Consider the following 13,475-nt stretch of genomic DNA (forward strand, 5'->3'; position numbering starts at 1 on the left):
TCATTCCATGCCTGGAGCTTTGTAGTCATTCATTATAAAGAAAGGATATAAATATTATTATTCTAGATTTTTTCCCATAACTATGTAGAATTTTTTTTACAAAAATAAGATCATACTTTAATTGCTATTTCCTAATCTCTTTACTCAATAATATATCACAAACATTTTGCCATGTAAATATGTACAGATCAACATCACCATTTTATTTTTTTTTTTAAGACTTATTTATTATTTGAGAGAGGAGGGGAGGGGCAGCAAGGGAGGGAGAGGGAAAGAATCTCAAGTGGACTCCCCACCAAGCAGGAGCCCGACACAGGGCTTGATCTCATGACCCTGAGTTCATGATCTGAGCCAAAATCAAGAGTCAGATGCTCAACTGACTGAGCCAAACAAGCACCCGTCAATATCACCATCTTAAATATCTGTATAATTTTAATTAAGTTGTTGAATACTATTTTTACCCCAGGGAATTTTTTGCAATTAAATATAAAATATTATATTTACAAAGGAGTAAAACAGATTTATAAATGTTATATAACATGAGAATTTTTAAACTTTCATTGTCCAAATACAGAGTTCCAAAACAGACTGAATATTACTATCATATCCAGCCCTATAAATGATATCTCTGAATTCCTTTCCAAACTAGTGAACATATACTTTATTTTTTAGTGGGAGTATTAATTAGTTAATTAAGTCAACAGTTGTTTTGTTGACACGATGTGCCAAACATAATCTGAGCTGATGGGTAGAAAAAGATTAATAGATCATAGTCCTTCTGGGTCAATCTGAAATATAAACACATAATTGTGGCACAATTTAGGTAGACTACAGTTATAAATTATGTTAGGCACAGAAAAGAGTCTAACTGGTTCTGCCTGGAGCAGGTGAGGAAGGCTTCTGGGAAAAAGTGACATTTGTACCTAGTCTAGAATATTGGATACAGGCAACATAAAAGATTTATTTGTCTGTATTTAAATAAAGTATTTGATACAAGGTCAAAACACTACTCCCAGAAAAGAAGTTCTAAATTAACATAAATGGTACATAAAACACATGGATTTCAGGGCCTAAGTCAGAGTATCACTCCCCATACTCGGATTAATGTGGTTCCATGGCATGGCCACAGACCACCCTCTAATCCCAGTTAATTGACCATCAAATGTTTGTCATTTATTTTAAGGAGAAACAGGTAGAAGAAGGTAATTGGCTGGGTGCTAATCCAGTGCCAGGAAGAAAAACCCTAAATGCATGACCACTGGCCATGTATTATCACAGCCATCTTTGCAGAAATAAGCAGGTATTGTTGGGACAGTGTTCTTGAAAATGTACAATTATGGACTTTAGGGTAGCACGTCGTGGTAGCAGACAGGGGTTCTATAATCAGAAAGGGGGACAGTATGTGAATCCAGATTCTACAACCTAATGAGCTTCCGAACTTCTTCATTCTTTCAGTGTCACTTCTCTAAACCTGAGGTTTCCCAAACCTGCAAAGGGAACTGATGGTAAGGTCACACTACTTTATAAGGTTGCTGCAAGAACTGAATAATATCTGCACAATCCCTTAGAGATAGATATTAAAGAACATCAATGAATAATGTTGTGTAACGATTTTAGTCCTAATGGCTTTGTCTTTGGAGTCAGTCAGTCCTGGCTTTACATCTCAGCTTCACCACTGGTTCTCGTGGCCTGCCCTATCTGAGTCTCAATTTCCTCATTGTAAAATGGGGATATCTGTCTGATATATGTGTGTGTTTGGTCTTAGGAGGATAAGAAGATAAGATATGAGTGAGGACAAACTTATCACCTGGAAGGCTGACATTGACCTGATATGCAAAATTCAACTACACTGTTATTGAAATGCTACAATACTAGGTGGCAAAAAGTCTCTGTCCCAAGCACTTCCTATGTTCTCCCTGACATCCTGGACACCCTTATTCCTTACTCAGATTCCCCTCTCCTCCTGACCTCCCCATGATCTAGTGACCAAAGTGTTAATCTGGATGAGCAGGGAGCCTACACGACCCTGGTCTGGTACTACATACAGCTGGATTGCTGGTTTATATTCTGAAATTTTGCTGTCACCCCTATTATCCCTATAGAAAAGTCTGTTTCCAATAGGAAGTCTGCTTATAGTTGATTTGTCTCCTTGTATAAGAACAACTAGTCAAAGAGATTCTATGCTACAAACAATGCTTAGTTCAATGACTGTGACTAGGATGGCCACATGCCGTATTGATCACAGCTCTCTAACAGAGAACTAATAGGCTAACAGGCTGGGTGACCATCTTTCTTCTCAGGCTGTTTTTGCCACCCTGTTACAGGAATCCTGCCTGCACTCTTAAGAAATACTGCCCGAAATTGTTAAGGACAGCTCCATTGTGGCTAAAGAAGCTGGAAATGTATACTAAGAGTGGCAGTGAAAAAGAATGAGAGGGATAGAGATAGAAAGAGAATGAAGAGAATGAAGACACCTATCTCTGGGGGGAAAAGGAAGAACAGAAATACTGAAATGTAATAAATGGAGAGCCTGGAATGCCAGAAGTCTAGTAAAGATCTGAGTTAACAAAGAAAAACGAAAAAGAGATGAACCCATATTATAAAGTGGCTTTGAGGGGTCAGGGGAAAATGCAAGTTCAGGCCATGTATAAAGGGCAGCTGGATAGAGGGAAAGAGGCATAATTATTTCTTTCATGTACCTTGAATGGTTCATCCCACAAAATTCCAAATCAAAGGAATTCTGATAAGGGCAACAAAAGCATTTAAGGTTATGAACAGAGTCCATTGTGTTGATTTTCAAAGAAACTATACCTTCCAGGGCACCTGGGTGGCTGAGTTGGTTAAGCGTCTGCCTTCAGCTCAGGTCATGATCCTGGGGTCCAGGATGAGCCCTGTGTCGGGCTCCATGCTGAGTGGGGAGCCTGCATCTCCCTCTCCCCCTGCTTGTGCTCTTTCACTCTCTCTCTCTCTCATAAATAAATAAATTATTTTTTTAAAAAAAAACTTAATTTAATCGCAATAATCTCTAAATGGTGGTATTATTTGTAACTATTTTCTTTTTAAAAATACTTCACTGGGTTTTTTTCTCTAAATTTTCTATTCATGGATATGTATTACTTTGATATCAGAAAAATCATTTAATTCAGACACATGTGCTTCCTTATTTTACAGTTCAAAAAGTTTCCTGTGAATTATAAGAAAACCCATTCTATTATGTAAAAATGACTTTCATTGATATGTTAAGGAGGATATGAGTGACTGCATGTTTTTCCATGCTTTGTAATTCTAGAATAATTCTATCTCAATGGCAAAGATTACTCATAGTTTTCATTTATTTTAGATGTGAATTTTAGAGGTGTTTTGTAGAAGGACTGTAGTTATTAGCACTAAAAAAAATCATTTTTAGTATTAACCTAATAATCACTTCGATAATTTTAGGATTACCTGTGTAGAGCATTTCATCTTGATGTTAATGCTATTTTTTATTAAGGGTACAGATAGGATCTGAGTTGTTCATTAAGGTTGATTCACACTTTTGTTTGGTATGCAATTTGAGCTATAAGTAATGATCTCAGATGCTTTCAAGCCTTGTGCAGTAATTAAAGGAAAAATGTTTAATCTTTTCTCTTTTAACAATGATTTCCTATATAAAAAGTAAAAGGAATATTTAACTTTTAAATTGTTATTATGGAACCTGAGTAATTTGCTTTGAAATACAAAAAATATCCTCTAAGCTAAAATCTTTCCATTCAAATCCCAGCTATTATAACAGTTTCTTACAAACCACAGCACAATTGTTGAGTTCAGAATCAAGTCTTATAAACATCTAATTTGCAGAGCTTGACCTTTAAAAACCACTGAAAGTGTCACTGATGTCATCAATATTACACAGCTTCTCTTTTGATTTAAGTATTTTTTTTTGTTCTGGATTAATCTTGAATCATTCTGTAATCCATCTCATTTCATCTAGCTGTTTCTCCGAAGAAAGATCAAATGCCTAAAACTGCTTTTGTAAAGTTGTAAGGTGACAATGTGCAAGTGTAAAGGAATAGGACAACACTGACTATAATCAGCATATTCACTACATGAAAGCTCATAACGTCTTTTGTCTTCCTTTAGTGCTAGAAGGAAGGAAGGAAGGAAGGAAGGAAGGAAGGAAGGAAGGAAGGAAGGAAGGAAGGAAGGAAGGAAGGAAGGAAGGAAGGAAGGAAGGAAGGAAGGAGGGAGGGAGGGAGGGAGGAAGGGAAGGAGGGAAAAAGGAAGGAAGTTGAGCCCTCCAAAGAATTAATTCAAAATCACCCATTGTTATTTTTCAATGAAAGAGAGAGGGAACATGCCTTTTGGGCTGGTTTTAAAGCTGCTAAAGTCATGGTTTCAGTCCTTACTTTCTAGAATGAGCTTTATACAGAGAAAGGCTCCCCTCCCCAGTCACAGGATGGAAATTTAACTCCCACACAATCCACAACTCACAAATTTCTTCAGCAGAATCAGGCCAAAAAGTGTGATAAGCTGTGCACAAAATCATACACTTTTGGTGAAAGTATCTTAAAATACAAGCTCAACTGAATAGAACAGTATATTCATTTTCTTATATAAAGGTCAGTATATTTGTTTGCCGTCAAACTTTCTGCATAAATAAACCAGTTTCTAAGTTGAGCAGAATCAAAAATTGCTAAGAGTTGCAAGAAAAATAAAAATCTAATAATGACTAAAGAGATCCTTAAAAGGAGCCAATTTAGCCATTTTAAATATAAACTACAAGGGTTAGAGGAGTACCAGGATTCCAGATGCCTTCCATTTGTAATAACCCTTTTTATAATAACCCTGTAATAGCCCTTATGGTCAACTTTCCATAAAAGGGAACCGTTGAGACTAAAAAGGAATTGGTCGAAACATAGAAGATTTTTTTTTTCAATTTATGGATTAAATAGATTACACAAATTATACTTATAAACCACATGTTAGAGTTATGTTTTGGGGAACTGAACTCTGCAGTCAGTTCCCTAATTTTAAAAATGATATAGTTCTTTGTCCTTGAAATTATACTTAAAAGTTTAAGAAATTATTCATTTTGTTTTGATTGAATTATCAGACTTTTTGTATCTTTATTTTAGGGAGACATTTAACAAAGCCTTGCACGATGTTCTCATGAACTAGATGAAAAAATAGAAATGTGGGCTTTGATGATAGTAAATAAAGAGTAGACTAATGGGTTGATGCCAAGGTGAAAGTAAGTCTCTGGCAATCTGCCACAAGATTCTGCCTATGACCCTGTGCTCTTCAAATATTTCATCAACTCTTAAGCTGAATGGCTAAGACCAGATTGTCATTAATATAAAACATGGAAAAATATATTATCAGTAATATACATAAGAGTGTGTAATGAACTTCTAAAAATGGTAACAGGAATTATGAGTAGAACTTTGAAAATATTAGGAACACCAAAACAGACTTTTACAATTATGTTCTGACAAAAAATTTAGTGTTGTGATTCTGTCGAGAAGAGGTGCAAGGAGAAAAAGTGAAAAAGTAATGTAAATGACCTAAATCATCATCTATAATATAGCAAATTTATAGATAATGTGTGAAATATAAAAATTAACAGCAAATAGTAACAATTTATCAAGAATCATAATGGTGGTAAGTTATCAGAAGAAAACAGCTAAGATAATTAAAAGTGGTTGTTTATCAAGAGAATAAAGAGTGGCCTGGAACAGAGCAGGGCATTGATGTTTATATTTAAACCGTCAGAAGTATTAAAATTTTAATCTTTAATATGCATGTATTTTTAAATATATTAAAATTTAAATTTATTTATTAAATCATGCCCCAAGAAGGAATTGTGTTAAAACAAAAAACAGAAGTCCTCTCCAACTAAAAAGAAACCAGCATCCTTGGAAAATGTCAAATTCTGGATGTGGGACAAGAAATGTACAAGATGCTCTTGAAACATTTTATCATACAAGGTGTCATATTGATATGATACAAAGTATCATATCATACAATATGATAGCAAGAAAGCTGTCAGAAAATACTATGGTCATGACCAAAATACTGAGCTAACTCAAAATCGGCTCCTATTGACTAAAGATGGAAAAATTGAGCACTAAAATGAAAAATTACCACAATGGACTGAAATACCTCAAATATACCTAAATTCATTAATTCATAATGATTAATAACTAAGAGGAAATGGGATATCTCCAAACTCTTCTTTTGTCAAGCATTGTGGCAATTTTTTTCTTAAAAATGACCACAGGAGAGGCGCCTGGGTGGCCTAGTCTGTTAAGTGTCTGACTCTTGGTTTCAGCTCAGCTTGTGATCTCAGGGTCCTGGGATCGAGCCCCACATGGGCTTGGGATTCTCTCTCCCCCTCCCTCTGCCCCTTACCCCCAAAATAAATAAATAAATAAATAAATAAATAAATAAATAAATAAATAAATAAATAAATAAATATTTTTAAAAAATGTCCACAGCACTATTTCTAGTCCCATATGCTATTTCAGCACCCTAACCAACATAATTAAAAAGTGGAGTCTATTTCCCCTGCACTACCTAAGGGAGATTCTTGACTACTTCAAACAATAAAGTTTGGTGAAAGTAATGCTACACTTCCAAGGGAAAGTCATAAAAAGGATACAGCTCTGCCTAGCTCTTTCAGGATGCTTACTCGTAGAACTCAGCCACCATGCCGTGAGGAAACCTATATAACCAGAGAGGCCACATGTAGGTGTTCTGGCCATCAGCCTCGGCTGAGGTCTCAACCAATATCTAGCATCAACTGCCGAACATGCATATGAACAATCCTTCAGATGATTCTATCCCCCAACCTTTGAGTCTTCCAACTAAGGCCCCCATACTGTGGATCAGAGACAAAACATGCCCACTCTACTTTGACCACATTCTTGACCCACAGAACACTTAGCATAATAAATGGTTGTTTTATGCCACCAGGTTTTGGGGTAATTTGTTACACAGCCATAGTAACTGGAACAAGGATACTTATATTCAGAATTAAAAGGATAGAATGCACTTCTCAGAAGCACATGAAGCAGCGTGCAGCAAGCATCTATTTGGAATGGGTTCAAATTTCTTGGCCCAATCCAGTTCCATCACTGGGTACTGAGAGAACTTATAAATATGTCACTGTCAATTTGTCAGTAATCTTGAGTAACTAAAGAGGGCAGGAAAGGAGCCACAGGGTTTGGAGGATATAAAATTCTGCAAATCACGCATAGTGCTGGTGAATTTAATGGTAAGATTCCTCATCATACTTTCAAAATGTTTGTTTTTAAAAATCCCATAAAATGAAGCAGTACTATTTGTCAAGCAGCATGAGTTCACTAAGAACTATCTGTATTAAGCAAGCTCTATTTTATAGGGTTGCTAGACTAAGAAATCTGAAAAATGTGGTAGAGATGATAATCCCATATTTTATCCATTATAAGACACCATCGACAGTAAGTTATATATTTTTAAAATATAAGTTATATAATTATATAAATGATGTGAATTAAAGTTTAAAATAATGTTTTCTTATTAGATTTTTTGTTCTATTCTTATTAAAAGTGCTATTTTAGACATTTTAGACATAAATTTCTATCATGTCATTCTTTAATTACATACAAAAGTAAATACAAGTTAAATAAATTTAGGTGTTCCAAAATTCTTCTCATTCAGGGTCTAACTGAATTAGTTTTCAACTTAGAACACTTCCTTGATGACTGTCTTCCAGCATATCATTCTCCATACCATTAAGAAAATCAGCAGTGCAACATTTCCTCAGGGAGTGTTCCTCGATTACCTCCAGGATTTTTTCCAGACTACTGACTCATTCTACAACGATTAATGCTGACACTTTCCAATTTGACTAAATTTATGCTTTTATTTTTTTCTTCGATCGAAACACACATAGCTGGAAGTTCAGTTCAAAGTTAGCGAGAAGTTCCTGGCAATGTTTGATGTTGAACACCTTAATCGTAATAGCTTCTCATTATTCATTAGTTTTTCATCTATTCTTGGGGATTTGGCAATTCCTCCTGTGTTTAGTAGGATAATTTGGCTTATGACAGCCATTCCTTTTGCACATAATTTAGTGATAAAATGTGATGCAGTTTCACTGACTTTGGGATATCTCTTTTCTTTCTTTCTTTTTTTTTTTTTTAGAAACTTGTAACTACTTTGTTTCAACAGGGCTATGACAAATAAGGCATCCATGATGTAGATCAAATTCAGAGAACACAGAAGATGATGAGTATTACCTAAAATATATCACCTGAGGAAGGCAAAATAGGGAATCTTTGTAGGAGAGAACACCAGGTATCAAATGGCTGCCCTCAAATGTCTACAAGGCAGAAAGTGGTACAAGAAGGAGTGATTTGCTAAGCACCAAACTACCATACAGTTTAAACAACTTCTATACAGAGATTAATTTTGGTTTACTGTGTATCTACTAACTTAATGAAGTTCCCTCCCAGCAACAGAGATGTCCATTTGAATTGATTAGGATTCTCTGAATTTTAAGCACAGAAAATACAACCCATCTGGCTTAAACAAAAGTGCGATTTTTTGGCTCATTTAACTGTGAAGTTGTAGCTGCCTCTAGATACTCTGGATCCAGAAGCCAGAATGAAGACATCAAGACATACTTTCTCTTTGTTTCGCTTTTTTCTGTGATGGTTTTGAGTGACTTGACCCCATGGAGTCAAAAAACAGTCACCAACGAACCTAGATATCTTTAGCCCTTAAATCTGGAAGTCTCTGTAAAGGAAGCCAGTTTCTTTCCCACTGATATCCGCAAAAGTGTTGGGTTAGCTCACAAGAACCACACCTAATCAATCACTGCATCCAGGAAGAGAATAATCTGATTGGTTGAGCCTGTGTCATGTGGCCCTCTAGATTCAGAAAGCGGTGAGGAGCCACGTTGAACCGAATGAATTCAGAACAGAAGGAAAGTGATTTCAGAAAGAGAATCCAGGCAGACAAAACAACAGCAACAACAACAAAAACACATACCCTGACCACATCTACATACAAGATTTATATGGAAGATCATCCCAAACAAAATTAAAAAGCAAAAAAATTAGTTATTTTCAAAAAATTATCACACAAAGAAGAAAGTTACTTTACTTTAAAAAATAGAAATGATACTACATTCTTTGACTAGAAGCAGTGAAACTGAAAATTACTGACAAAAAATAGCTTAAAATTCAACTATAAAATTTCAACAATCTCCTAATTTTTAGCAAATAGCAAAGATAAAATGGAAACTGAAATGACATATTAAGAACTCAATAACACTACATATAAAAGTTAAGGAATGTGGCTAAAGCCACATATAGAGGAAAATATACAGCTTTAAATGTTTTAATAAATAAGAGACTTAAAAACATATCTCAGAAAGCTAAAAGAAAAACGAAATAGCAAAAGAAAATAAACCTAGAAAATGTAAGAGTATTTTAACAACTTTTTCAGATAATTGTAGATATTCTTCTTTGGTTCTATATCAAAGCTCAACAGTGATAACTTCTTAAAGGTTAATTGCAGTGTGGAATCTGAAATCATATAATGAACTTTTCATATTCTATTACATTAAAATCACTGGTCTATCTTGCATTTTGAATGGAAACTCTTTTTACCTAGACAGGATTTTATAACATCATGCATTGGTTATTTAGAAAATATCAGTTCACTAAGTTTTGCAAGTCTTCCAAACTTGACACATTGCATCATACAATATCAAAATTACATTTGTTAATACCACCATCGTGAAAAGTCTAAGTATTGGGGTGTCAAACAGATATAAGGTATACATGGTAGCAGATATAAACTTTCCAAAATTCTAATTTTTGCTTAAAAGCTTGAATTTATCATTGGCGACAATACTTCCAATAGTTTTTATTGAAGTGAGAGGCTTACTGTCCATTTTCAAGAAAATGTCTGCCAGTCTAAATGAACATAGCTGATCCATTGTTCCTTCAACTAAAGATGGTGTTCCATGAAAAAAGTGGCTATTTCAGCTTGCAACTCAAACAAGCATTTCCTTGAAACAACCAACATATTTCACCATTGGAAGTGCTTTATGCCTCTTCCTCTTAGTACTGCTTTTGCTGCATCTCATAAGTTTTGGTATGTTGCCTTTTAATTTTCATTTGCCTCAAGATATTTTCTAAATTCCCGTGTGATTTCTCCCATGACCCATTGGTAGTTCAAGAGTGTGATGCTTAATTTCCACATCTTTGTGAATTTTCCAGTGTTCTTTTTGCTATTGATTTCTAGTTTCATTCCATTATGTTCAGAAAAGGTACTTGGTATGATTTTAGTCTTCTTAAATTTATTAATATTTGTTTTTTGACTTGACATATGGTCTATCCTGGAAAATGTTCTATGTGTTCTTAAAAAGAATATGCATTCTATTATTGTTGGATGGAGTATTCTATATATATGTTAGGTCTATTTAGTCTATTGTGTTGTTCAACTCCTCTATTTCTTCATTGAGCTTCTGTCAGGTTGTTCTATCCATAATTGAAAATGGGGCATTAAAATCTCCTACTATTGGGTGCCTGGATGGTTCAATTGATTAAGCGTCTGCCTTCGGCTCTGGTCGTGATGCCAGGGTCCTGCTCAGCAGGGAGTTTGCCTCTCCCTCTCCCTCTGCCCCTTCCCCTTTGCTAGTACACTCTCTCTCTCTTTCAAATAAATAAAATCTTCAAATAAAATAAAATAAAATCTCCTACTATCATTGTGTTACTGTCTATTTCTCCTTTCAGTTCTGTCAATGTTTGCTTCATAAGTTTAGGTGCTCAACTGTTGCATATATATTTATAATGGTTATATCTTCGTGGTGAATTGAGCCTATTACCATATAATGTCCTTACCTTGTTTCTTGTGACATATTCTGACTTAAAGTCCATTTTATCTCATATAATTATGTTCATCTCTCACTCTTCTTTTTTAAGATTTTATTTATTTATTTGACAGAGAGAGAGAGAGTAGGAGCAGGGGGAGCTGCCGAGGGAGAATCAGGCTCTCTGCTGAGCAAGGAGCTGCATGCGGGACTCAATCCCATCACGCTGGGATCGTGACCTTGGTGTGGACCTCTTTGGGTTCATCCTAGTTGAAGTTTATTGAACTTCTTGAATTTGGATACCCATTTCCTTCCTCAGATTTGGGAAATTTTCAGCCACTATTTCTTAAAATAAGCTCACTATGCCTCTTTCCCCCACTCTTCTTCTGACTCCTATAATGTGTATATTGGTCCACTTGATGGTTTCCCATAAGTCTCTTAGGATTTTTTTCACTTTTCTTCATTCTTTTTGTTCCACTGACTTGATAATTTCAAATGACCTGTGTTTTGGTTCATTAATTCTTTCTTGTGCTTAGTCAAGTCTACTTTTGAACCCCTCTAGTGAATTTTTCAATTCAGTTATTGTATTCTTCAGCTCCAGAATTTTTAAAAGGAGGCTTTCTCTTTTTCTTTCTTTCTTTCTTCCTTCCTTTATTTCTTTCTCTAGCTCTTTGTTGATATTCTCATTCTATTCATGCATCCTTTCCCTGATTTTGCTTAGTTGTTTATATGTGCTTTTTTTGGTAGCATTTTGAGTTATTTTGGATTTTTTGTATGGTGATTTATAGATCTCCATTTCTTTAGGGTTGGGGTGTTTTTAGATTTATTATGTTCCTTTGATTGCACCATATTTACCTGTTTCTTCATGTGCCTTGTTAATTTTTGTTGTGGTTATGCATTTGGAAATATAGCCACCTCTCCATCTTTACAGATTGGCTCTATACAGGGAAGACTTTCACAATCAGCATAGTTAGAGATTCTGGGGGGCTTTCAAATCATTTTGGGGGTGTGTGCCTTCTCTGGGCTTGCGTTTGTAATTTCCCAGTTAGAGAGATTTGTTGGTCTTTTTCAGGAGCTTGTTGTCTTTTGCTCCCTTTAGTGTGTGTTGGTGATACTACAGGTTCTCTGGTGTTGCAACAAGCTGCTAAGTTCCCTTTTCTTCTTGTGGCCCCAGGCATCTAAAGCATGCCAGTTCTGTCAGTGCTCCAAGTCAGAGGAGATAGAAACAAGTATTTTGAGCAGCTTCCCAAAAGCCAGAATATTGGGCCCTAATTCCAGTCTCTTCTTTCCCTTCCAAGGGAGAAGCTACAAGCTGAGCACTTTCTGCTGATTGTGCCAAGTTGTGCTGGCTTCTATCTGTGATATACTACACATTCTCCAGTGCTGCAACAAGTGGCTGAGCTCTCTTTTGTTCTCAGCTGCCCCCCAGGAATCCAAAGTATACAGGTTCTTCATTAGTACTCTGAGTCAGGCAAGACAGAAATCAGACTCATGGGCAGTCCTCCCAAAAGCTGGAACATTGGACCTAAGTTCCACTCTTCTCTTTCCCTCCCAAGAGAAAAGCCCTGAATTGGGCTTTTTCTCCCCATCACACTGAGCTGTGCTGGCCTGGGGAAGGAGCAATTGCAGGTTAAATAAATTGGCTTTTCTTATTTGTTTCACTGGATTGTTCTTTCTTTGCTTTGAGTTTTTATGGGTTACTATGATTTCTTAACTGGTTTCCAGAGTTCTCAAAGACTTTTTGGACTGTATATTGTTGCTAAGTCAATGTCTCTATAGGGGAACAAGATCTGGGGTTGCCTATTCCACCATCTTGCTATGTGATCAGACTTTCACTTTTATTCAATATAGTTCTTCCTGTTTGGATTTTTTATATCCATCATATTTTCTTTTTTTCTAGTTTAAATTCAATTAGTCAACATATAGTACATCACTAGTTTTAGATGTAGTGTTCAATGATCATCATATCTTCTCTTAAAAACATGAAGGGGCGCCTGGGTGGCTCAGTCGGTTAGGTGTCTGCCTTCGGCTGAGGTCATGGTCCCAGGGTCCTGGGATTGAGCCCTACATCAGGTTCCCTGTTCAGAGGGGAATCTGCTTCTCCCTTTCCCTCTGCCTCTGACTGCCAATAACCCTGCTTGTGTGCTTGCTCTCTCTTTCTGTCATAATAAATAAATCTTTAAAAATAAATAAATAAAAATATGAAGAAAAATATTCAAATTTAAATTAAAAAAATGTTGAAGGAAAAAAGTGTTTTCCATTGACAAGAATAGCAAGCATATAAAAAGCATTGGTTTATAATGTTTTATTATTATAATTTGTACTAAAGGTCAGTAAATGTTAGCCTATTTTTATATGTATTATACAAAACTCCCACTATTACCTTTTCCAAATTCTTACAGACTTAGCAAAAATGTAAAAAGGCATTTTGTTATAGGATAAGAAATAAAGTAACAATACAAATTATTATGGAGCAGACATTTAAAATATCTTTTACCAATGTAAATAAGAATAATTGTGAAATAAATGGATTTATTTAGTTTTCCTTTTCTTTTGGGCTTTAGGCATTAGGATTTTTGTCTTCTTATGGAATAGGAATGGAATACAATCAAGCCAAGGTAAGGTCATT

The 13,475-nt window shown here is 35.5% G+C and overlaps 1 protein-coding gene across 1 annotated transcript in view; it reads left to right on the forward strand.

Annotated features, from left to right (window-relative positions):
* Nucleotides 1-13,475, forward strand: part of SEL1L2 (SEL1L2 adaptor subunit of ERAD E3 ligase) — a 110,940-nt gene that overhangs the window by 53,875 nt on the left and 43,590 nt on the right. Inside the window, exon 5 of the mRNA XM_035005820.1 lies at nt 13,411-13,464. Within this exon, the coding sequence (XP_034861711.1) occupies nt 13,411-13,464 (54 nt within the window). The remainder of the gene's footprint in view (nt 1-13,410; nt 13,465-13,475) is intronic.

Source organism: Mirounga leonina, unplaced genomic scaffold (genome assembly GCF_011800145.1).
Source record: "Mirounga leonina isolate KUSES-001 unplaced genomic scaffold, KU_Mleo_1.0 Mir_150, whole genome shotgun sequence".
Classification (NCBI taxonomy): domain Eukaryota; kingdom Metazoa; phylum Chordata; class Mammalia; order Carnivora; family Phocidae; genus Mirounga; species Mirounga leonina.